This window comes from Dermochelys coriacea, chromosome 2 (assembly GCF_009764565.3).
Source record: "Dermochelys coriacea isolate rDerCor1 chromosome 2, rDerCor1.pri.v4, whole genome shotgun sequence".
NCBI classification, from domain to species: Eukaryota; Metazoa; Chordata; order Testudines; family Dermochelyidae; genus Dermochelys; species Dermochelys coriacea.
Window position 1 is genome coordinate 16,916,086 of NC_050069.1, and position 23,056 is coordinate 16,939,141.

Genomic DNA, 23,056 nt, shown 5'->3' on the forward strand with positions numbered 1-23,056 from the left:
GACCACATCTATATGCAGTATTCAAGATGTGGGCATACCATGGATTTATATAAGGGAAATAAAATATTCTCTGTCTTATTCTCTATCCCTTTTTTAATGATTCCTAACACCCTGTTTGCTTTTCTGACTGCTGCTGCACACTGCGTGGACGTCTTCAGAGAACTATCCATGATGACTCCAAGATCTCTTTCCTGATTAGTTATAGTTAAATTAGCCCCCATCATATTGTATGTATAGTCGGGGTTATTTTTTCCAATGGGCATTACATTATCCACATGAAATTTCATTTGCCATTTTGTTGCCAGTCTCTTAGTTTTGTTAGATTTTTTTTTGAAGTTCTTCACAGTCTGTTTTGGTCTTAACTATCTTCAGCAGTTTAGCATTGTCTGCAACCTTTGCCACCTCACTGTTTACCCCTTTCTCCAAATCATTTATGAGTAAGTTGAATAGGATTGGTCCTAGGACTGACCCTTAGGGAACACCACTAGTTATCCTTCTCCATTCTGAAAATTTACCATTTATTCCTACCCATTGTTCCCTGTCTTTTAACCAGTTCTCAATCCATAGAAGGATCTTCCCTCTTATCCCATGACAACTTAATTTACGTAAGAGCCTTTGGTGAGGGACCTTGTCAAAGGCTTTCTGGAAATCTAAGTACACTATGTCCACTGGATCCCCCTTGTCCACGTTTGTTGACCCCTTCAAAGAACTCTCATAGATTAGTAAGACATGATTTCCCTTTACAGAAACCATGTTGACTTTTGCCCAACTATTTATGTTCTTCTATGTTTAAGTAATAGGGACTCCAGGTGACCCTAATAATAGGACCACTGGGAAACTAGTATTTTAAAATAATGCTCGTTCTTCATTCACAAATCCATATACAAGACTACTAATATACATTTAACAACCAGATAATAGAAACAGCCAACAGTTTTAATCTGATATTCAGATTATTTTTTTTTCCCGTTTTATGCACAGTTTGTTGTTGCCCAGGCAATAAGTAGGTGTTTCAGAGCTACTTTGTCCGGGAATTTTATTACTTAATATCTCTACTAAATAATGTTGGTGAGGAGACCCAGCCCGCTTGAACATGCCTAAAGGAAAACTAGGCATGCAAGCAAGATATTTTTGACTTCAAAGTCTTCTGCAATCAGTAGCCCCAAGAAGAAGCTACTTCGTAAGAGAGGCTGTTATCCAAACTGAACAGTCTGCTACAAGATATAGGTACTGCATTCCATGGAAAATTAGATATCCTCACAACCAATTCAGAACACACTAAACTGGAGGCATATCACTTAGTGAACTCTGGGCTCTCCTAAAATAATACATTTAGAACACTGGAATACTGCAAATCCATCAGTAACCCAGGTGATTTTTCATTAAGGAGTTGTTATCAAGCTTCTGTGCCCCACAAGGATCTACTGCAAGAAACTGTATTATATTCCTTACCATGTGTGTTATATCAGTTTGCTGGATTTTTTTTTAAATTAAGCAGAACATTGTCTCCAATCCAAGATGTTCAAAGACATTACTTAAAAAAACAAATTAATCAATCATGAATTTACTGCAAAGCAGAACTGAACTAATTTGCAGTACTGAGTGGAAGTCATTAGGAGTTCATGCAATTCATAAATTAACAAATAAGATCTCAATTCTGCAGCTTGCTCAAGACAGGAGAACCCCTGCACTTATGTGGGCCCCAAATAACATGCGTAAGTGCACAGATCCTTTCATATAGAACAAGTTGCAGAGCTGGGACTTAAGTGAACCAAAATAACCATTACAAAATGTACGGTTTAATTTTACAAATTTAGTTTAAGTATATGGGACACAACTTGAAATAATGATTTTTTTAAACTGAGTTAAAAGTAGTTTTAGATATTTCAACTTCCCCTGAGTCTGGCCACCAGATTTTGTTTTTACAATTACATTTTATTTTTTTCCCCTCTCACTGTTGTGTTAAGAGAGCCAAAAAAACATCAATAGGAAAATGACTGACTACATGGAAGAAAGAGTTAAACTGACAATATACAGGATACTGGCAAATGCACAAAACACAAGCCAAAAAGGTTAAGAATATTTTCCTCTAACCTTTTAATTACAACTCTTGGGAGTTATAAGTTGATGATATCTCTTTATTTAAGATAACACTTCACAGTTATAAAAGTTCAGAAGTAATACATTTTCTAAATAAGCTAGGTCAGAACATTGACCCAAAGTTTTCCCCTATTCTCCTTCTCCTAAGGATTCAACTTGTAGGAAAAATGTGGAAAGGGAGGCCAGGGAGCCTAAGTTCAAGTAGAAGCAAAAGATACAGAAGATTGGTTGAGAGAAAAAATACTAACGATGGGAGTTTCTTGAAACAGTGCGCACGCGCCCGCACACACACACACACACACACACACACACACACACACACACGTACCTCACTTACTGGCAATGTTTTCAAGAGTTAGCTCTTTCCCTCAGGAGGGAGGCATGATTCCTGCTATCTTAGGGCAATGAATGCCATAGGGTACTAGGACCATAGTAGATAAAAGTACCCTCTGCTACTAATCATAAATGATCTGGAGGATGGTGTGGATTGCACTCTCAGCAAATTTGCGGATGATACTAAACTGGGAGGAGTGGTAGATACGCTGGAGGGGAGGGATAGGATACAGAAGGACCTAGACAAATTGGAAGATTGGGCCAAAAGAAATCTAATGAGGTTCAATAAGGATAAGTGCAGGGTCCTGCACTTAGGATGGAAGAATCCAATGCACCGCTACAGACTAGGGACCGAATGGCTCGGCAGCAGTTCTGCGGAAAAGGACCTAGGGGTGACAGTGGACGAGAAGCTGGATATGAGTCAGCAGTGTGCCCTTGTTGCCAAGAAGGCCAATGGCATTTTGGGATGTATAAGTAGGGGCATAGCGAGCAGATCGAGGGACGTGATCGTTCCCCTCTATTCGACACTGGTGAGGCCTCATCTGGAGTACTGTGTCCAGTTTTGGGCCCCACACTACAAGAAGGATGTGGATAAATTGGAAAGAGTACAGCAAAGGGCAACAAAAATGATTAGGGGTCTAGAGCACATGACTTATGAGGAGAGGCTGAGGGAGCTGGGATTGTTTAGTCTGCAGAAGAGAAGAATGAGGGGGGATTTGATAGCTGCTTTCAACTACCTGAAAGGGGGTTTCAATGAGGATGGCTCTAGACTGTTCTCAATGGTAGCAGATGACAGAACGAGGAGTAATGGTCTCAAGTTGCAATGGGGGAGGTTTAGATTGGATATTAGGAAAAACTTTTTCACTAAGAGGGTGGTGAAACACTGGAATGCGTTACCTAGGGAGGTGGTAGAATCTCCTTCCTTAGAGGTTTTTAAGGTCAGGCTTGACAAAGCCCTGGCTAGGATGATTTAACTGGGACTTGGTCCTGCTTTGAGCAGGGGGTTGGACTAGATGACCTTCTGGGGTCCCTTCCAACCCTGATATTCTATGATTCTATGATTCTATGATTCTATAATCAAATTACAAGTGCTTCTTCACACAGCTTGAATAGACTTCTCTTCAAATAGCCTCCTACTACTAGATTGTCAGTTCCTATATCACCCTCAAACCATTCATGTGCTCTCCTTGGCCTGCAAGCCCCTCTTCTTCTTCCCCTAGCTAGATCTTAAGGGGAAGGAGGAGTTCACTCATTGCAGCGTCTCAGTCTAATACCTAGCATGCTTTATCACTGCCTTAGACATGTTCTGCTGGGTACAGCAGAGTGACCTCAAGTCCCTTACTTCAATCAGGAAGAGAAGGAAAAGGACGGAAACAAAAAATACAATATAAAATTAAGGGTAAGAAGTTACTGTTTATCAAAAGAAGGTTAACTGTTAGCAATTACAGCACACTTCATCTTTAAATTCTCTATGCCGATTAGTTAATCATTAGATACTGTAATCACAGAAATCTACAGTATGAGTTGTGGGAGGAAAGTACTAATAATTTGAAAACAGATAATATAATAAACCATCATAATACTAAGATTGTGCATGCCAAATTTCAGCCTGGAATTGATTAAAGTACTAAGTGAAATCCATTCAAGGATTGTCTAGAAATCCTCAGCTAGGAGAGCGATAACTGATACCGAGTTAACAAACAGGGCTCTAAAATTCACTAGCCCATTCACCAGGGGTAACAAAAACGGTCTTTGGCAAGTAGGTAAAAAATCAGCAGCTGCAGAGTAAAACTAACTCCATTGACCTTGGGAAATGAACAGTCTTCTCCGTTTCACTTTGCAGCTATTGCTCAACAGTTCCTTGGAAGAACTGGACCCTCCCCTCCCCAAAGAAGATCTCATCTCCAGCAACTCCGGACTGAGTATTTGCTTTGATTGCTGCCAATAGAATTCCAGAAAACAGCAGAAGGAAACTGACTAAACTCCAGTCAGTCACACTGCTGCTAGTAACAACTGGACGGCAATTAAGTTGACCAGAACTATGTACATTTCACTCTGTTACTGCCTGGAAAGAGTATCTTTCATAACTGGCCTCTGTTTACGTAGTTTAGGCCTCTGGGTATTATGACACTAAAGGATTGGCTGACAGCATGGTATTTTGGGTAAGATCCAAACTAATACTGACCTAGTAACGTGGCTGACCCTTTGGGGTCAGAAGAACATTTTGTATAGAGAGCAGAGTTTTTTAAATAACTTCTGAATCTATGTGCTGATCGGGAGCCAGAGAACTGGAATGCAATGAAGGGGGCTGTGTAATTTTTTTTATTTGTTTTTATTTTTTTTTGGTGCTTCTTGATAACCAGTGGGAGGAATCAGAAGCACTGTTTGTGACTGGCTGGTGAGTTTAACTTCAGTGTTAACCACCAGTTTTGCAACTATCTACTCTCCGTTTTGCAGCCTGCCCTGACCTTGACATTTTCAGTGAGGGCTGCCCCAGGCACACCAGGTCACAGTCCTCCTATGGAAATTTATTTTGTTACTGGTTTCAGAGTAGCAGCCGTGTTAGTCTGTAGTCGCAAAAAGAAAAGGAGTACTTGTGGCACGTCTCTAAGGTGCCACAAGTACTCCTTTTATATTTTGTTACTGTACACTTGGTTACCCCTTTAATACCTATGGATAGTAACATAAGGTATACATTTTTTTAGAAATGATGAAGTCTTTTCTAGTGCTTCAGTGCATTAATAAATGTTTATGCTTTTTAACCTTTCCTTTAAGACTCTTCCTAGTCTCCTTCCAGCAATGTAATTGCCATTACTTCATAACAAACTGGGACAGAATTTTTGGTTGTCGCCAAAGCCAGTGGTATTGTTACTCCACTGATCTACTAGCAATGTTTCAGTGCGCGTAATATACACAGAATGTCACATCCAGAGCCCATGTAGATAACATCCCTCATAAGATGAAGGGAATTATACATGAGATAAAAGGTGTTATAAACTAATGAACGCACTTGTTCCAGGAAGAGGTCTATTCAGAATGATCAAGTTATCATGACATTGAATTGAAGACATAGTTCAAATCACAGACCTTACGTCAAAATCTTGGAATAGGGTTGGCTTTATTACTCTTTGTGTAGTGCTTTGAGATTGTCAAAAACAATAACTGCAAAGTATTAATATAATAAACAGACATGTACTGATCTACCGTAGCACTCTATGTACACGCATAAACATTTGGATATGTTAAAAAGTAATGATGTTCTCAATAAAAAGGTAATTTACCAGTGATTTTGTTAAGACGAGCTCTCTTTGCCTGAAATGAGTTGCCTAGATTACTTTTCCTCTTGTGCGATAATGTATTCTCTGCCCGCACAAACGCCATCTTTGGAACGTCTACTACTGGGAATCCTACTTTTAAAAGAACAGACATGGAAGAGTTCATCTACAAATTCACATTTCATAAACATTTCTTATCAACTGTAAATATTTCAATGCAAAATATATTCTAAAATGAATGAATAGGCTTTTATGTGCCATAACGGGCAGTTTAAAAGATTTACAATTAACAATATACAGAAAAATATTACCTTGAAATTTTAAGTTATAAGTTAACAGATATTAACTTTGTTGAAGTGATCAGGATTTACTGATTCAGAGGTAAAATCTAGATGACCCTTAAAACATGAAGGCATATGTATTACATTGTCTTCAAAAATATCTAGAAATCTCCATTATAACCATGAATCTTTAGAATTTTAGTTTTTAAAAACTCATAAGGGAAAATGAAATAAGAGATCTAGAAAAACAAACTTTTGATCTCTTCTGAACCACTTAGGAAGCAGAAATTTGCACATAAATCTAAATGATTAACACTGTTGCAGACCTCAGTATTGAAGTCTACTAGGATACAAACACCATCTTCCTATAGTTTAGAACCATTGGCAGTACCATTTTGCAACATGAACAAAAGAGATTCTGAGGCCAATAGTAACTGGGCAGGCAGGAAAAACAGCATTTGCAGCCTTTAGAAAAATAAGCACTAGAATATAGTTTGTACCGAACGTTTCATTCGATGTAGGCTCCTCTTCCTTTTTCTGGACTTCCTGTATGATCGTAGAGGTTGAGGTTTCTTCCTTCTTTGAAGGTACTTTAAACCATTTTCTCTCCTCTTTATCTTTATTGCTGTTTGCACTGGTCCGTGGTTTACTTCCTGCTTTGTTCTTGGCTGCTGCTGCTGCTGCAGCTTTGACCAAAGCTATCCAATCCTCCAAAAAGAAAACAAAGGTGGAGGAGCATTAGTAGCTGTTTGCGACATTCAAACAGAATCCATTTACAAATAGTGACCAATCTCATCCAGAACTGACAAGACCATTTATGTTTAGTTTTATGACTATTGCCCGTGATGCAGTAAAATGTACTTTCCAAATTGTCTACATATTCTAACTAGAATCTACCTCGTGGATTTAAAAAAAATAACAAAAACACTGCATATGGAAATTAATCTCTATGATTAGCCTTTCAAGCACTATTGTGCCCTAATAACTAATCTGTATGCTATAAGAGTTACAGAAATACAGGAACTGTCATACTGGAACAGACCATTAACTCCATTATCCTGTCTCTAGTTGTGGCCTACACTAATCTAGCTATTTCAAATGGAAGACCAATCCCTCTGTGCCCCATATATGTCTATCAAACTACACAATCCATGGGCAGGAGAATTCTTTCTAACCTAAGCCGAGGATCAGGTAATGACCTGAAACAATGGTAACTCTGGTACAATAATTTCTAGAGTAACTGCAAATACTGCTCCTACTGTATTCAATTTTCAAGCTTCATCCAATAATCTCAAATGGCTCTACAAACAGCAATTAACTGTCACAATCCACCTACAAGGTAGGAAGAGATTATTACCATTTTAGAGATGGGTAGGTAAACTGGCACACAGGGAATTCAAATGACTTGCCCTTGGCCACACAGTGCACCTAGGTGTCTTGACCCAGATCCCCTCTTCTAACAACTTGACAACTCTACCACAGTAAGCCAATTGTCTTAACATCTTGCAGCAGTGTTTTCCATAGAAAAATTTTGTTATATGAAAACAATTTTATTCATCAACTGAATATATTTTTAAACTTTTTGAAAGAAAAGATTTATTGACCATCTGACTGTTGATCTCATTAATGTTTTGTATCTGTATGTACATATGTTATGTTTAAATTGTACTGTGTGTGCATATGCATGTGTGTGAAATATGGATTATAAATATCCCTAGAGCAAAGATCAAATTTTCTTCTCTGTTTGGTGGAGACAGCACTCAGTAAGTAATAAAATATTTCCTTTATTCATTTAAAATGTGCTGAATTTAATCTGGATTATTTCCTTGTTCCTTGTTACTGTATTATAGAATATATTAAAAAACAATACCTGATTGGCTTTCACTCTTCCAATCATACTTGACTGATTTCTAAACTAAACTAATCCTTTTAATCTCTTTACATATGGAAGCCTCTACATCCAATACCTCTACCATTTTTTCCAATTACCATTCAGTGGACCTTTTCTATTTTCTGTGCCCCCTTTAAGGTGTCATGAGGACATACCTTCAGTTAAAATCTTTTCCTGCATTATTCTCTATCCCTTCTTCATACAGCCCAACTGTTAATTTACATTTCTACCACTGTTCTGCACTGAATATGCATCTCCACTGTGTAATCAACTACACATTTTGTGACAGTGATAGTTTCAACACATCAATAGTAAGCAAGGTCCCTTTTTCAGGAATTAGACAGTGATGCAAGAAGATAAGATAACTTTCCTGTGACGTTAACTGTTTCTTCTCTATGACATTACACCTCTACCCCGATATAATGCTGTCCTTGGGAGCCAAAAAAAAAAATCTTACCGCGTTATAGGTGAAACCGCGTTATATCAAACTTGCTTTTGATCAGAGCACGCAGCCCCGCCCCCCTCGGAGCACTGCTTTACCGTGTTATATCCAAATTTGTGTTATATCAGGTCATGTTACATCAGGTCGCATTATATTGGGATAGAGGTACATTTGCTTCACATTCTCCCCTTATCCTGCGGTCCCCCAGGATAAAGTTAGTTATGTATGTGTCTGAATATCACTAACTTAGAATTCACCTCCACAGATTTAGATACCAACAACTACGCATATTAAAAAGACAAAGCCCCTGCCCCAAAGAGTCTCCAGTATGAATCTCTTCTGAGCTAACCTATGATACTAACTGTAAAAATGTAGACATGTGGATCTTCAACAACGTATACTATACTCATTTGTGCCCGGTCACAAGATTGAAAAAAAATCTTTCACTTGGTGCTTCATACAGTAGCATTATTATTTATACAGCACCAGAGATATGGATGGTACCTTATAGATGGGAAAGAAAAGACAATTCTAGTAACAAAGAGCTTACAATACAAGAGACACAACATAGGAAAACAATAGTAAAAAGGAGAAAGGGAGAGATAATGTCATGAAGACACTTGTATGTATACGTATGCTGGTAGACCCCCTTCTGCAATTTATATTTAAATTTGTATTTACTTAGTGCAGTTTAGGTAAACCAGTTGATAGATGTGAGCACGTGATGGAATGTACAGATCCTTCGGTGCCCCATAGGTGGCACTGCCCGAGTGATGTCCATAAGTGGGGGTCCTGCTGAGTCACACAGTGGCATGGTGATTTGGGGGTTAAATCCCAGCAAGGTTTCTAAGGTCAGGCTTTCAAATTCCCATATGAAAGTGCCACCCTGAGAGGAGGGTGACTGGGGCTTGGTTTCTACCTTTAGTTGTACACGTGCTTTTTTTAAGCCCGGGCCATTCAAGCTTTTGGAGGTGCAGGTAGGGAGGAACCACAGAGAGACTGCATGACTAGAAGCCAAGACAGGAAGATCTGGAGACAGAACTGTCCTATTTATATTGTTCTGTGTTTAAAGACTGTTATACACAATGAAGGAAACTGTCCAGAGACTTTGCTAGTCTATTTTTATTTTGGTTGAGTGCCCTATGACAGAACATTTCATGTGTAAGAAACTAAGGGATGTATTCTTCTCTCGATAAGCACAGAAATTCCTGTTCAGAAAGAACCCATCTTCAAATGTAAGCTCAGAGTTTATTTATAACCTTTTATAAAACTTGTATAAGGAAAAATAAAGAGAAGAAGAAGAAAGGTGGACTCTAAATCTGAATGAGTTTGAAATCTTTCTTGAATTGGGATTGTTACCAGGTTTCTAACTAACAGCCAGCCACAATACTGAGATGTAGCCAGACTCAATAACCTGTCATTCAAATAATTTTAGTCACATCAGTAACAGCAGCATTTTTGGCATGCACTGTATATACAAATCCCAAGATCCAGTTATTACCAAGTTAGAACAGAGCAATCTCAAGTACAGTTCTCCTGAAATAAGTTCATCCCCAGTGCTCTGAGTAGCCATTATAAATCACTTTGTTCTGATTACCCATTGCCTTCAGAATTCCCTATGATCAAACCGCAGCAAACATGGCGGCCTCCACTTCTGAGCCACAATGTTCACCCCAAATGACCTTTTTTTCCCCTTCAGTATTTCCTCCTTGCCACTTAAGAAAGGCTTAGTTCCTTTCTTTCTCCTCCTATCCCCACTACAAACATCTTTTTAATTAACCTGTCCAGGGCTATATGGGATAACAGAGTAATAGGAAGCAGTCAGAAGATAAAGCAGCAGTTCTGGTTTTGGACAAATGGATGGAATTCTGAGAAAAGTCAAAGCAAAAAGATTTTCATAATAACTTATCATTAAGGAAATTACTGCGCTCTAATTGGTTAAAAACGGCCCTTGCTAGAGTTCAGGGACTGGCATACTGCATGACTGTATAGCAAACCATAGTCATTACAAAAATCAGATCAACTAAGCCAAACTTCAGGAAACTGCATAATAAAGAAATAATTTAGCAGGAACCATCCAGCATACCTATAAATTGACTGGCTAGAACAACTGCATTTTAATAATCATATAACTGCAACAGTGGGAAGGCAAAAAGCAGTAGCATTTCTAAAATCCATCCCTTCTGCCAACACTTGGATTTATGTCCTGACACCTCTGTCTTCAGCTATCACAACTACCACCTCTTTACTTCTCTAGCTTCCTCTTCTGGCACTCCTACCACATTACCCCTCCCACCATGCACATCCACACCCACGCACCCCTTTCTAGTTCACCGGCTGTTTCTAAATCAAGACTGGATTCCTTGCTTTCACATTCAACACCCGATACAGCTCTGCCCTACCTACGTCTCAGCTCTTGTTTTCTCCTATCATCTCTTCTTTGTCTCTGTCCCAATTGTGCCTTTTTTCCTCAGCTTCCTCTTCTTATGTACCAAGTTCCCTCCCTCTCCTTCAAATCCCTCCTCAAAACTCACTTCTTTTGGTTCGATTTCCGTCACTAATCTCAGCTCCGGCGCTATCTGCTCCCTCTCGCGCGCCTAATTATATTGAAGATAAAACAAAAAAACATGAAACAGAACAAATAAGTTATCTGAATTATTTGTAAGTGCTCCCCAAGGGCAGTTTTTATTCTCCCCCTTTTCCATTTCTTCTCTTCCCCACCTCAGTTGCATTTCTGTCTAAATTTTAAAACATAGCTAATCCAAGTAGGAACCTCTCCATATAAATAAGAATACAAAAATGTTTGTATAGTTTTTGTTTTTGCCTTTCCACCCTCACAGCTGAAACTTTTGAATACACACAAATACTGTAGTATTAAAAAAAATTACTTAGCATGTTACAAGTTCTACAGTATCACTCACTTTAAAGAGACAATGTGAACTTGAAATCACATTTCTATCTGAAAATATTACACCTATTTTTGTTACAAATAACTCCAAAGATTATTGGAGTAAAAAAATCAAAGAATAGTCTCTTCTTCAATTTACTCAATTTGTGCATTTGACAGTACTTTGGGTATAACCACTTTCACTGTTCTAATGGTCACTTTCATCACTCATGCACTGCTCTTAGGTACACACAAGAGACGACACAAATAACAAGGGGAGCAGAAAAAACTAACAAAAATGTTAATGAATGTTATATTTTATATGGACTCACTATTTTAAAGGTGATAGAAAATGAATTTGTTGGCAACTTTTAGTGAATTAAAAATATCAAAATGTTGCCTCTATAATTCTCACATCAGTTTGCACACTAATGGACAAAATTATTTTTGCACACATTCAACATTTTCAGAAAAAAATGTTGCATGTTAATACCTTACTGTTATTTTAAAAGTAATACAATTTTAAACCTAAATGCCAACTCTCTCAGGGTGGGGTTTCTATACAAGTATTTGGGGGGAGTGGGGGGAGGGCAGGAGGGGGAGAAATCACAACAGGAAAAAAGTTCTGGGTCTGAATTTAACAAATAGTATCACAGGTTCATCTGATGCATGACTTTCATATCAAATTATGTTGGGGGGGTATTCTTTGAGAAATCATACAAAAACCTATGCCTGTCCAATAATTCCTGGTAAGTGCCTTTTTTTAGAATAAAAGAACAGTTTTAGTTTGAAACAAAGCTTAATCTTAGATAACTTTGACCTTCAAACCAATCTTAGGTTGTATTTTTATTTTTACAACACAAATACTTCTGAAATAAAGATAAATATTTTTTGCCATAGCAGAATAGATTTACCTAGCCTCCTGTCCAGCAGTTATATTACTACTTAAAAAATGAAACCCAGAGCCTGCTTTGAGACCAAGAGATTTGTACTCCTGCCTCTGATTTTGGGGACTTAGAAATGTCAACTTTAATCTCATCTTTCATTTTAAATGTGAATGTTTTCTAGCCCGTGTAGAAATCAAAATTAATTGCCAAAAATACAAGTTTGTCCCAAGTGATTATTCCTCAAGATCTCCACTATAGCCACTCAGGTTTGGCCTCAGACACATGAAATCCAACACCACAAGTGTCTCAATATTTGAAGAAAAGAAGAATAATTTATTGTGTTTATAAGAGTGCCATTTGTGCTGCCATATATAGCACTAGCACTCCTACAAACTTCCTCCCAGTTATTGGCTGGTTGTTTCAACTGAGTTTTTGTTTCTCTGCTGAGAAGCCAAAGTGGTCTTTAGCTACAGAGTAGTATCTCAATAGTGCAACAGACAACATGATTTAGTGGAACAAGCAAAGGATTGAGAGCAAGGAACTTCGGAACTCTAATCCAAGCTCACTATTCTTCTTTATTCAAGTCGCAACTTCCCTGTCTAAGTTTCCCTATTTGTAAAATCAAAGAAAATAATATTTAACGTCTTACCTCATTGGGTTATACACAATTAATGTTTGTACAGAAACTCAACAGAATGCACATAACCATCCAGCAAGAGGCTGATGGTAATGTGAGTAGGGATTTCTGTGCTTAAATATTAAAAAAAAATAAAAAAAAGGATTCAAGTCTGAAGGTGCCCCAAATAATCCATTGCCTGTCCGTCTCCAAAGTCCTAACATTCTTTGCGTGATTGTCATATCATGATTTAAAGCTATCAGTTACACAGAAGCATGAACAAATTATTGTTTAAAAGGCCCTCCCATTTCTCCATTTGCAAATAGTCGTATAAAAACCAAACCCAGTAATTTATTCATTTTTATAAGTCATTTTCCAGAGCAAATTAGACATTTGAATTCTGCTCTTCTAAGTAAAAGAACAATTTCTTGAAAAATTGGGGACTATAACTATTTGCGTTTTATCAATTTACTCGTTTCTTTTTAGCAACTTTCGACAATCATTTCATTTTTTTTTTTAAATAGCAAAAATTTCTCATTACCAGCACAATTACTTTAAAAAGATTAGGAGGACTTGTGGCACCTTAGAGACTAACAAACTTATTTGAGCATAAGCTTTTGTGAGCTACAGCTCACTTCAAAGCAGGCTTCATACAAACTTGAAGACTGGATAAAACTTGGATAAAATTCCTAAGTATTTAAGTTAAAATCCTGCTATTTATCTTAGATTGTATCTCTGTATCTCATAACCTGTCTCTCTTCCTGGTTGGGTGCTACTCTCTTCTGTGACGGCATTGAGACTGTCACAGATAAAGGATTCAGAGTAGCAGCCATGTTAGTCTGTATTCGCAAAAAGAAAAGGAGTACTTGTGGCACCTTAGAGACTAACAAATTTATTTGAGCATAAGCTTTTGTGAGCTACAGCTCACTTCATCGGATGCATTCGGTGGAAAATATAGTGGGGAGATTTATATAAATATAGATATAAATTTATACAGATAAAGGAATATCTGCCCACCTCCAAAAGGTTTGGCATAGGGAGATAAAAAAAATGAACTAACTCTGAATTAATAGAAGAAGGTGGTGGAAATCTGACATTGTAACAAATCCACCAGCAGCAGCCCACTGATGGGCTATGGCCTCTTCTAAAGGGTCATAAAGACCAAGAAGGAGAGAACCTGTTAGCCCCTATGTGGTCCTGGGTTGGGACCATTGGAAAGAGAATGGTCAGGGAACAGATGAGCCAGTGAGGAGAGCATACTGCACTCAGAGGTTTCAAAATTGAGATGACATCACTAGCACAGCACATGCTAGGGCATCCCCTGCAGTTAAGAACTGGTGAACCAACATACTGAGGGACCTAAAGAGAAGGCAGCAGCAAGTTTAAAATCATCTGTGTTACATGACCCTTCCTGCACTGGGCATTCAGCAGATAATTTGTTCTCAGGTCACTGTTAATATCACATGCCCTGTTTAATAGTCAACACAAACAAGCAAGAAAAGACGCCTAATATCCTCACCTGCCCTTTGGCATCCTCGGGCATAGATTTGATATGCATCCTTTTTAGACATCGAATAACTCCATCATAGAACTGTACCGTGAAGGTTCCTAAAACAGGATTGATGCAATCACTATGAGTAGTTAGAAACATACGTACCTTACTTCTTCCCTAAAATGCTACAAATACACAGTCATTTCAGACCCGGTCCTGCATGTGACATCAGTGAGTACTTTGGCTCTGCAAATACTATAGGACTGAACATCTATTTAAAATTCTTCCCTTTATAGTTACAGTCACATATCCTCCTTGAATCACATCAAGATTAAAAAGGGACACAATCAGACAGAGGCGCTTAAAAAAACCCCTATTTACTCACAATGAAAAACTCAGTGCTGAGTTCTATGGGACTATGTGACAAGACAAGTGCATAAAGTTACTGAGATAAGTGTTTGTGGTTTCAGGACCTTGGACAGTTGAACTAAAACTATAAAACCTATTTTATAGGATTACATTTCTCACAGCTTGGACAATAAGTAGTGCTTCATTTTTGTTTATAATTTTCCAATTTATTAATCCAATGATGCCATGTATTATCAGTACATTTAAACCCACACCCAAACACAATTTTCATTCATTTTTAAATGCAATAAAAACATTGCAATAGATTTAAAAACAAAACAAAGCAAACGTCAAACTACTTTAAATTTTATGCCTAAGCTAGCTGGCATTTTCCTTTTAATATTGCATTTACTTTATCTTATTTCACTGATTACCAAAGCTCAAAAATGAGATTTTGAATGTTTTCTAGAAGAATTGAGGTACTGTAAGCATATAAATATAAACCTAAACCAACAGTACTGTGAAGGGTTCTATAATATTGAGGCAAGGATGTTCATCTCATTACTATAAATGAAAGTTACATTACTACTGAGTGGAGGAGGTACCCCAAGTTTTTTAATTTCATAGAATTAAAAGATGGTAAATGCTCACTAGATCAAACCCATTCCTCCCCGCATAGAATAGCAATGCTTCCAACAGTATGTTTAACGTAGTGAATAAAACTGTATGTAAACACGTTTTGATTTTAAACAGATTATAGCAGTGTTCCTGGTAAACAAACAGAAGTACTTACAGATGCATTGTATTTATATACATACCCTCCTTGTTAATTGCTTCAATCTTAGCAGGGTAATATCGACAGTCTGTCCAACGAGCTAGCACCTCTTCTCCAGGTTTAAAATCCTATTTTAAACAATTTTAACTGTTAATATCTTGCCCTGCAAATCTTTCCTAAACAAACTTAAGCTTTATAACTTAGCGATATTTACCTTGAAAAAAAAAATTAATACCATTAGGTTTGAAATTCAATTTTTACTTTTTATAAAACTTTGACAGATAATATTGATCTTTATTTTTAAGCATTTTTAAAATGCTTATTGATCAAAATTTTGACAATTCTTGGAAGTGGGGGGGGGGTCAGAATTATTTATGACAGTAGCTGCTGACATTCATAAAAGTTAAAGCTTTATAGCTGTTAAAACACAAATTACCTACATCACATGTCAAAATATACAAATTAAAATTTACAAAGTAAATATCCTTAAGTTCTCAAGCAGCATTTTTCTTTTTTCCTTTTTTTTTTTTTTAAACTTTGCCTATGTGTAAATTTTGATCTTAGGGCTGTCAAGCAATTAATCACTGTTAAACAATAATAGAATACCATTTATCCAAAAATATTTAAATGTTTTCTACATTTTCAAATATATTGGATTTCAATTACAACACAAAATACAAATATGAATCTTTAGCGCACCTGGCACGTAAATACTTTGCAATGCCAGCTACAAAAGTGCCATGCAAATACCTGTTCTCACTTTCTAGTGACATTGTAAATAAGAAGAGGGCAGCATTATCTCCTGTAAATGTAAACAAACTTGTTTGTCTTAGCAATTAGCTGAAGGAGACGTAGGACTGAATGGACCTGTAGGTTCTGAAGTTTTACTTTGTTTTGGTTTTGAGTGTAGTTATGTAACCAATAAATTTTTTTTGTTAAAAAAAAAAAAATCTATATTTGTAAGTTGCACTTTCGCGACAACGGATTGCACTACAGTACTTGTTTGAGGTGAATTGAAAAATACTTTATGATTTTTATAGGGCAAATATTTGTAATCAAAAATAATATACACTTTGATTTCAGTTACAACACAGAATACAATATGTATGAATATGTACAAAAACATCCAAACTATTTAATAAATTTCAATTGGTGTTCTATTGTTTAACAGTGTGATTAAAACTGCAATTAATCGTGATTAATTTTTTTTAGTTAATCACGTGAGATAACTCGATTAATCAACAGCCCTAATTATCATTGATGGAAATATTTTTTCATCTGTTTGTGTTTTTATGGTGAAATCGATGTTTACAAGCATTAACTGAAAAAAATCTAACCCTTCCAAGCCTAAATAAAATAATTTTCACAAGGAGTCAGAAAAAAAAATTATCTTGCTACTTACAACAAATTCATCATCATCTTTTAGCCCTTCTTTCCTTAGTGCTGGTCGTTCCAGGGGCCGTAATCTATTGCTGTCCCAATAAATCCACTCATCATAGCGATGACTCCAACGTTCAAAATGGACCAACATCTTTCCCTCTTCATAGTCTATTTTCTCAATGCGAGATGGATACCTTGAACAACAACAAAAGGAAAGGTGTCAATTGTGTCATAAAGACGTATTCATGTAACAGTTTAAGCTACTTTGGTTGTGTTAGCTGCACCAACATTTTGTACTAAGCATTAGTTTGGATTTGAAAGAAGTTTTAAACATGTAAAATTGTTGATATGACAATACCTAGCTGCAAAACCTCTACATACATTAAAAGTGGGTGTGAAAATTCAGATTTAAGGATCAAACTGCTAGGTAATGTTAAGATGGATGCCTTATTTGGGTTAAATATTGGAAGTTTCATGCTTTATATTCATAATTTTGTTGATTAAAGCAAGGAAAGAAGGGTTTGTTTCTTTTGCTGGAGAGATAGAGGGTGGTGAATTGGCTTTAAAAAAAATTAATTCATTACTCTTAATCTGCATAATAAATGTTCCACATACTTGCTTCATTGATTTCAGACAAATCCAAGCTGCTGACTAATCAAAAACAATTGGAGTTGACAGAACATCCCTTTTGAATCGAAGTGGCTGGCTAATTTGCAGATCAGCACCACGGACTTGTCGCTACTGAATCTAATGCAGAGTCATTTTTCAATATTAATATTTTTTAAATTGCACATTTATTAAAACAAGAACACCAGTCTTAATTAAGGACTGTAGGTTCTAATTGCCCCTCAGACTTTACATATAATCAGTCGAACCAACTACATGTGGCCCTCAGTCAGAACATCTCTTCATCATCAGAAGTTAGAACTTAACATGGATTTTAATTACCCCCTACTTTGGGATCTGTATAACCAAAATGATTAAGTTTGGCAAAAAGACTTCCCATTTTTCAAATCTTGAGCATCTGTGGAAATAAATAACGATCAGGGTGGTGCATTTAGATTCCACAGGAATCCAAGCCACATTATTTAGTTTTGAATTTCTAAGGGCTATTTTGGCTTTAGGAAGCCACTAGTTGGGCAGAAGAAATAAGGAAGTATCTAGTCTTCTCACAGAACGTCCACCATCGATATAACCGGATTACATTATTTCAGTTCCATAAAGTGCATACAAGGTTGGTGTGCTGAAATTCATCTGATTTTTTTTTTTTTTGGTAAATAAAAGAGAATATATAAATAGATCTGAAAACACAAAGAACCTTCTAAAACTATCTGGTGGATTTTTTTAAGTTTAAGAAATTTCCTCCCAAGTTAATATTTTGGGAATCCAGGTTAACCTAAAAACAATTTCTTGGGAAGTTCTACACTTCCAAAAAACAGGAGTGACAATGGAACAGAAGAGGACAGAGATCCTGGAGCTACTGAAACATTTATGAAAAAGAAATGTTACAGTGAAAGTAGGGCTGTCTATTTCCAAAGCAGGAGATTCAATCTACATTCTGCAACAATGACAATGTTCCCTCAACATTAAAGGGTGGCAGCTGCTGCAGTCATTTTCTATTCCTACTGCATATTCCCTTACCCTGAAGCACTGTGCTACCTGATATTGAAAGAGATACTATCAACTTTTTTATTTTCAAAATTCTGACAGAGCAACCTTTAAATAGTAAATCCTGGATTTAAAAAACAAACAAAAAGCTTTCTTTGAAGTTTAGGGATTTTCTTCTTCCCTGCTGCTTACCAAATTATTTTTCAGCAAGAGTGAGCAGACAGACACCGCAATACATGCCTGGGCCTGTCTCAATTCCCTCCTCTCTCTGTGCTCATTCCCGTCTACCTTTTCTTCAACATCAGCAACTAAAGGTCTCCCAATATCTAAACTCCAGACCTGCAGAATGATTCCAGGGTGTGAAGAACTCCCATCTCACTTGCAATTACCTGATTCTATTTTCCAGATTCCTGTTGTTCCCTAGTCCCAGGAAGGTCTCTAGGAAAGGAAGAAAGTCTTCCCAGATCTCAAATTTATATCACTTCCTGATCTCATGTGGGAAGGAAACAGAGCTTTCCATTCCCAAAGCAGACAGTGTGTGTCCTCATCTAGACGTTGTTCTTATACAGTGCCCCTTCCCTATTTTGTATTGTTCTGTGGCTGGTAGATTTAGTTCTCTAGCTACTAGCTGTCTTGTAAAATTTCCAAGCCCTACTGGGGGTGCATATATTGGTCTGAGCAGAACAGAGGGAGGGAGGGATAAACTGGTGAAATACAGAAGTGACCATGCTTTTGGGAGAAATGGAAAACAATAGGAAAGGCAGAAATTGTAAATGAGGCAGTAGAGAACACAGTATATGGAAAAAAAAGGCGAGAGGAAGATGACACTAAAGACAACTTAGTAAAAGGTGCACCAGTATCTAATACAGAACAAAAAAAAAGGGAAGACTGAAGCCAGAGATATAACAAAAAATAAGATGCTGTAAGTAGGATTGGTTGAGTATTATTCAGAAAATCTATTACTTGAACAAAACCAGTGATGTTTGTTGAGTATCATCTTCAACAAAAATATTTTTCTGCTGGTTAATCAGCTTTAGCTGTAGGATACATTTTAACAAGTTATTAGCTAGAAAACTGACTGACAGTATTCTTATTGTTAATATCTTATACTGAAATAAATGTTACATTTAAACATAATGCTGTGAATTTATAAGGAATACCATTCCTATGGGGTCAGAGGAGTGTAGCTGGCTACATTCCTCTGGGGTCAGAGGCGTGCAGCTGGCTGATTAGCCCTGCCCACACCTGAGAAGAGAGCTGGAACTTAGTTACAGTATAAAAGAGTACAGCAGGAAATGCAGGGGCAGGGGAGCACCCTGGGCTGCCTTGGTCTCTCTTTATAGGCTTATTGAAACAAATTTCAGTTAGAGTCATTCCTTAATGGGGCACGCCCCCAGGAGGTAGCTCAACAGCTCCAGGCCTTAGCTACCCAATGGCTATACCTGGAAGCCAAGATGGTGGTGAAGCTCATGGACAATATTGTCTTGGAACAATACCTGCACATTCTCCCTATGGCAGTTCAAACACATCTGCTGTGGAGGAAGTGGAGACAACTGAAAGGTTCTCGGAGGCAGAACTGCCTAGGAGTTAGAAGGGCAGTCTAACTGTGAGCCAGCCACACTTAGAATGGCAGTAAGAGATGATAACCTACCAACCCAGCTAGATTCACAGTACTGGTCTCTCTCAAGCAACAAAACTTTACCCCCCAATATGAGCCTCCGAAGTCCCAGACTTTCAAGGGACCACCACTGCCCACTCATGAAGGGCAAGTGGTATGTTATCACTGTGGCTAACCCAGGCACATACAATGGGAATGCCCTATGATGGAAAGCACTATTTGACCAAGCAGGGGAGAATCCAAACCAACCAATAGAATGGACTCCGAGGTCCTTCATGATCCCAATAAAAATAGGACCAAACATGGTGGAGGGGTATGGACAAACTCTACTTCAACAGGACTTAGTCTGACCCAAAGTCATGGATCCAGAGTGGTCAGTCCAGATTTCCTACATCCATGGAGAAATCCGTATGTACCCAACAGCATCCACCATTTTGCAGGCAGCACACCAGGCAGGGCACCTTCAGAAAGGATCACCTACCCTGGCCAGTGATCCTGGGGTGCAACTGCACATATCTTCGGACCCTCCTGGGAAGAGAATCTGTTCCCTCCACCCCAGACATCCTTCAGATGCAAGAAAAGCCCCCCACTCTCAGATGTCTAGGACCTATTCCCCATTGCTCACTCTGATCTTTTTGAAGTCTCATGGAGTTCCCAAGGCTCACAGAAATAGCCAAAGTCATCTCAAGGGTACCAGAAGGGAGGACGAGCCTAAGTCTGTGGCAGAGGTGACACCATGGAGCCTGGAGAAGAACCTTCCCAAAGGATAGGCCCTGGAGAAGAAACATCCCAACAGTCTGTAGGTTATCCCCTACCCACAAGGCAGAGCTCCTTCCCATCCTAGACTACAGCATCCTGAGTTACACCTTTGACATTGTGGCAACTCAACATGATGACCAGAAACTCTGGGAACGTTTTAACCAGCACAGTCAACAAGATGGTCACCTCTGAACACATACATCACCAGTTGCCCCGCTTTGAATTCCATGAGACCTGTCCAAATTAAAGGACCCAGATATCAACTCCTAGTCCTCAAGCCTGATCAGTGGGAGCTCTATGGCTAGCCCATACTCTTCTCATGGTCAGACACCTAGGTAAGGTGAACACCCAAGGAAGACTGTTGGCCGGATTCTTTTGGACAGCGAGTTATAAAGAGGTAGTCGATTTCTGGTTACTGTGCCCCAATTGTCAAAAAGTAACCCCAAAAGGTTGGGGCTGGGTCCCTTTCATGCCCCTTTGGAATGGATAGGGATTGATATAATAGGCCCAGTCACTTTTGGTACTTGTGGACAATGCCACTTGATATCCAGAGGCAATGCCCCCATGAAACACCTCTGCCTCCACCATAGCACAATAGCTGAGCTCCAAGTGTTTTCCCAGGTTGCCCTTCCATTGGAAGTCATCACAGATCAAGGAACAAATTTCACGTCCCAGGTGCTCCAGTAAGTTTAGGCACCATTGAAAGTATGACCTCTCCAGACCACAATCTACCATTCCCAGATGGATGGTCTGGTGGAGCAGTTCAGTAAGACCCTCAAAAATACATTAAAGGTTTACAGAAACAGAGGCCAAAGACTGGAACCAGCTGCTCCCCTACATTTTGTTTCCCGTGTGAGAGGTACCACAAGCCTGAACGGGCTTCCACCCTTTCAAGCTTCTTGATGGGAAACAGCCTTGAAGAGTGTCAGACTTGGTTAGAGTGTCTTGATAAACTAAACCCACCCACTCTACCACTGTCCTTCAATGTCTCGTTCAAATGAGGGAAAGGTTAGAATGCTTGAGACCCACTTTTCCAAAACTAACCTCTTTCAGGCCAAACAGACCCCAATGTGACAATGTAGTAAAGGGTCTAGAGCCAGAAGACCAAGTGCTCCTATTCCTTCCCAGCAAGCTCCTGGCCAAATGGCATGGCCCGTAGGAAGTGTTCCACTGGGTAGAACCAGTAGATTACAAAATTCATTGTCCAGAAAAGAGAAAACAAAGGCAGATTTATCATGTAAATCTGTTAAAACCCTGGAAGGTCCAGGAAAGCCTCTTCATCCATCTGGAGGAAGGAGAAGAGGTTCTGGGGCCTCAGCTTCCTAAACTGGCCAAAACAGGGAGTGAGGAGGTGCTGAGGAAGAGCTGCCTAATAAGCAGAAAAAGCAAACAAAACACCCTCCCAAGAGCTTACGAGGTAGTGTTCTTCCCCACTAACAGAACAAACCACCTTGATGACTCTCCACATCTGCATAGGGCCAGGAGCCAAGTCTATTAGAAAGTCCTATCAAATCCCAGAAAGCGTGAAACCTGTTAGTTCAGGAAGTAAAGGAATTGTTAAGATTTGGTGTAACTGAGGAATCTCATGGCCTCTGGCATAGTCCAGGGATTTTGGTACCAAAGCCGGATGTGACCATCCAATTCTGTGTAGATTTCCATCACATAAATGTCATTTCTGACTATGATGCATATTCGATGCCCTGAGCTGATGAACTGCTGAATCCACTTGGTCAAGCCTACTTTAATCACAACATTAAATCTAACTAAGGGCTATTAGCAAATTCCCCTTACTATCAACTCCTAGGGGAAAAAAAGCCTTTTGTACTTCAGTGGACCTATTCCAATTTGTTGCCATGTCCTTTGGTTTGCGTGGGGGTCCAGCCACTTTTCAAAGGCTGATGGACCAAGTGTTATTGCCCCACCTTCATCATGCTGCAGCCTACCTAGATTATGTGACGGTCTACAATCAGGACTGGCCCATCCACCTCCAGAACCTAGCAGCCGTTCTTCAAGCCCTAGGAGATGCCCATTTGACAGTAAACCTAAAGAAGTCCAGGGTGAGAAAACAGGATATGAAATATTTGAGGAATCTAGTGCGGAACAGTAAGGTATAACCCCTAATGGACAAACTTGAGGTGCTAACAAACATCTCCATACCAAAAACTAAAAAGCAGGTCTGGGCCTTCCTAGGTCTATAAAGGTACTATAGAAGATCTATGCCTGACTTGCCTTATTAGCAACTTACTGACCTTGTGGAAAAAAATCAGTCCCTCAACAAGTCACGTGGTCACCCCAGTGTGATTAAGCATTTCAGAAAATTAATCTGATTCTATGCAACAGGCCAGTATTGCACAAACCTGATTT

General features: G+C 38.5%; 1 protein-coding gene across 25 annotated transcripts in view; it reads right to left on the reverse strand.

Moving 5' to 3' along the window:
- PHF20L1 (PHD finger protein 20 like 1) overlaps positions 1-23,056 on the reverse strand; it is an 88,067-nt gene that overhangs the window by 51,762 nt on the left and 13,249 nt on the right. For 9 of the 25 annotated variants that reach the window (XM_043507319.1, XM_043507330.1, XM_043507313.1 and 6 more), the window contains exons 3-8: positions 16,730-16,901; positions 15,371-15,455; positions 14,232-14,320; positions 10,857-10,919; positions 6,490-6,697; positions 5,715-5,843 (exon numbers count right to left, since the gene is read on the reverse strand). In XM_043507319.1, the coding sequence (XP_043363254.1) occupies positions 5,715-5,843; positions 6,490-6,697; positions 10,857-10,919; positions 14,232-14,320; positions 15,371-15,455; positions 16,730-16,901 (746 nt within the window). The remainder of the gene's footprint in view (positions 1-5,714; positions 5,844-6,489; positions 6,698-10,856; positions 10,920-14,231; positions 14,321-15,370; positions 15,456-16,729; positions 16,902-23,056) is intronic. The other 16 variants (XM_043507324.1, XM_043507318.1, XM_043507327.1 and 13 more) reach the window with 3 other exon arrangements.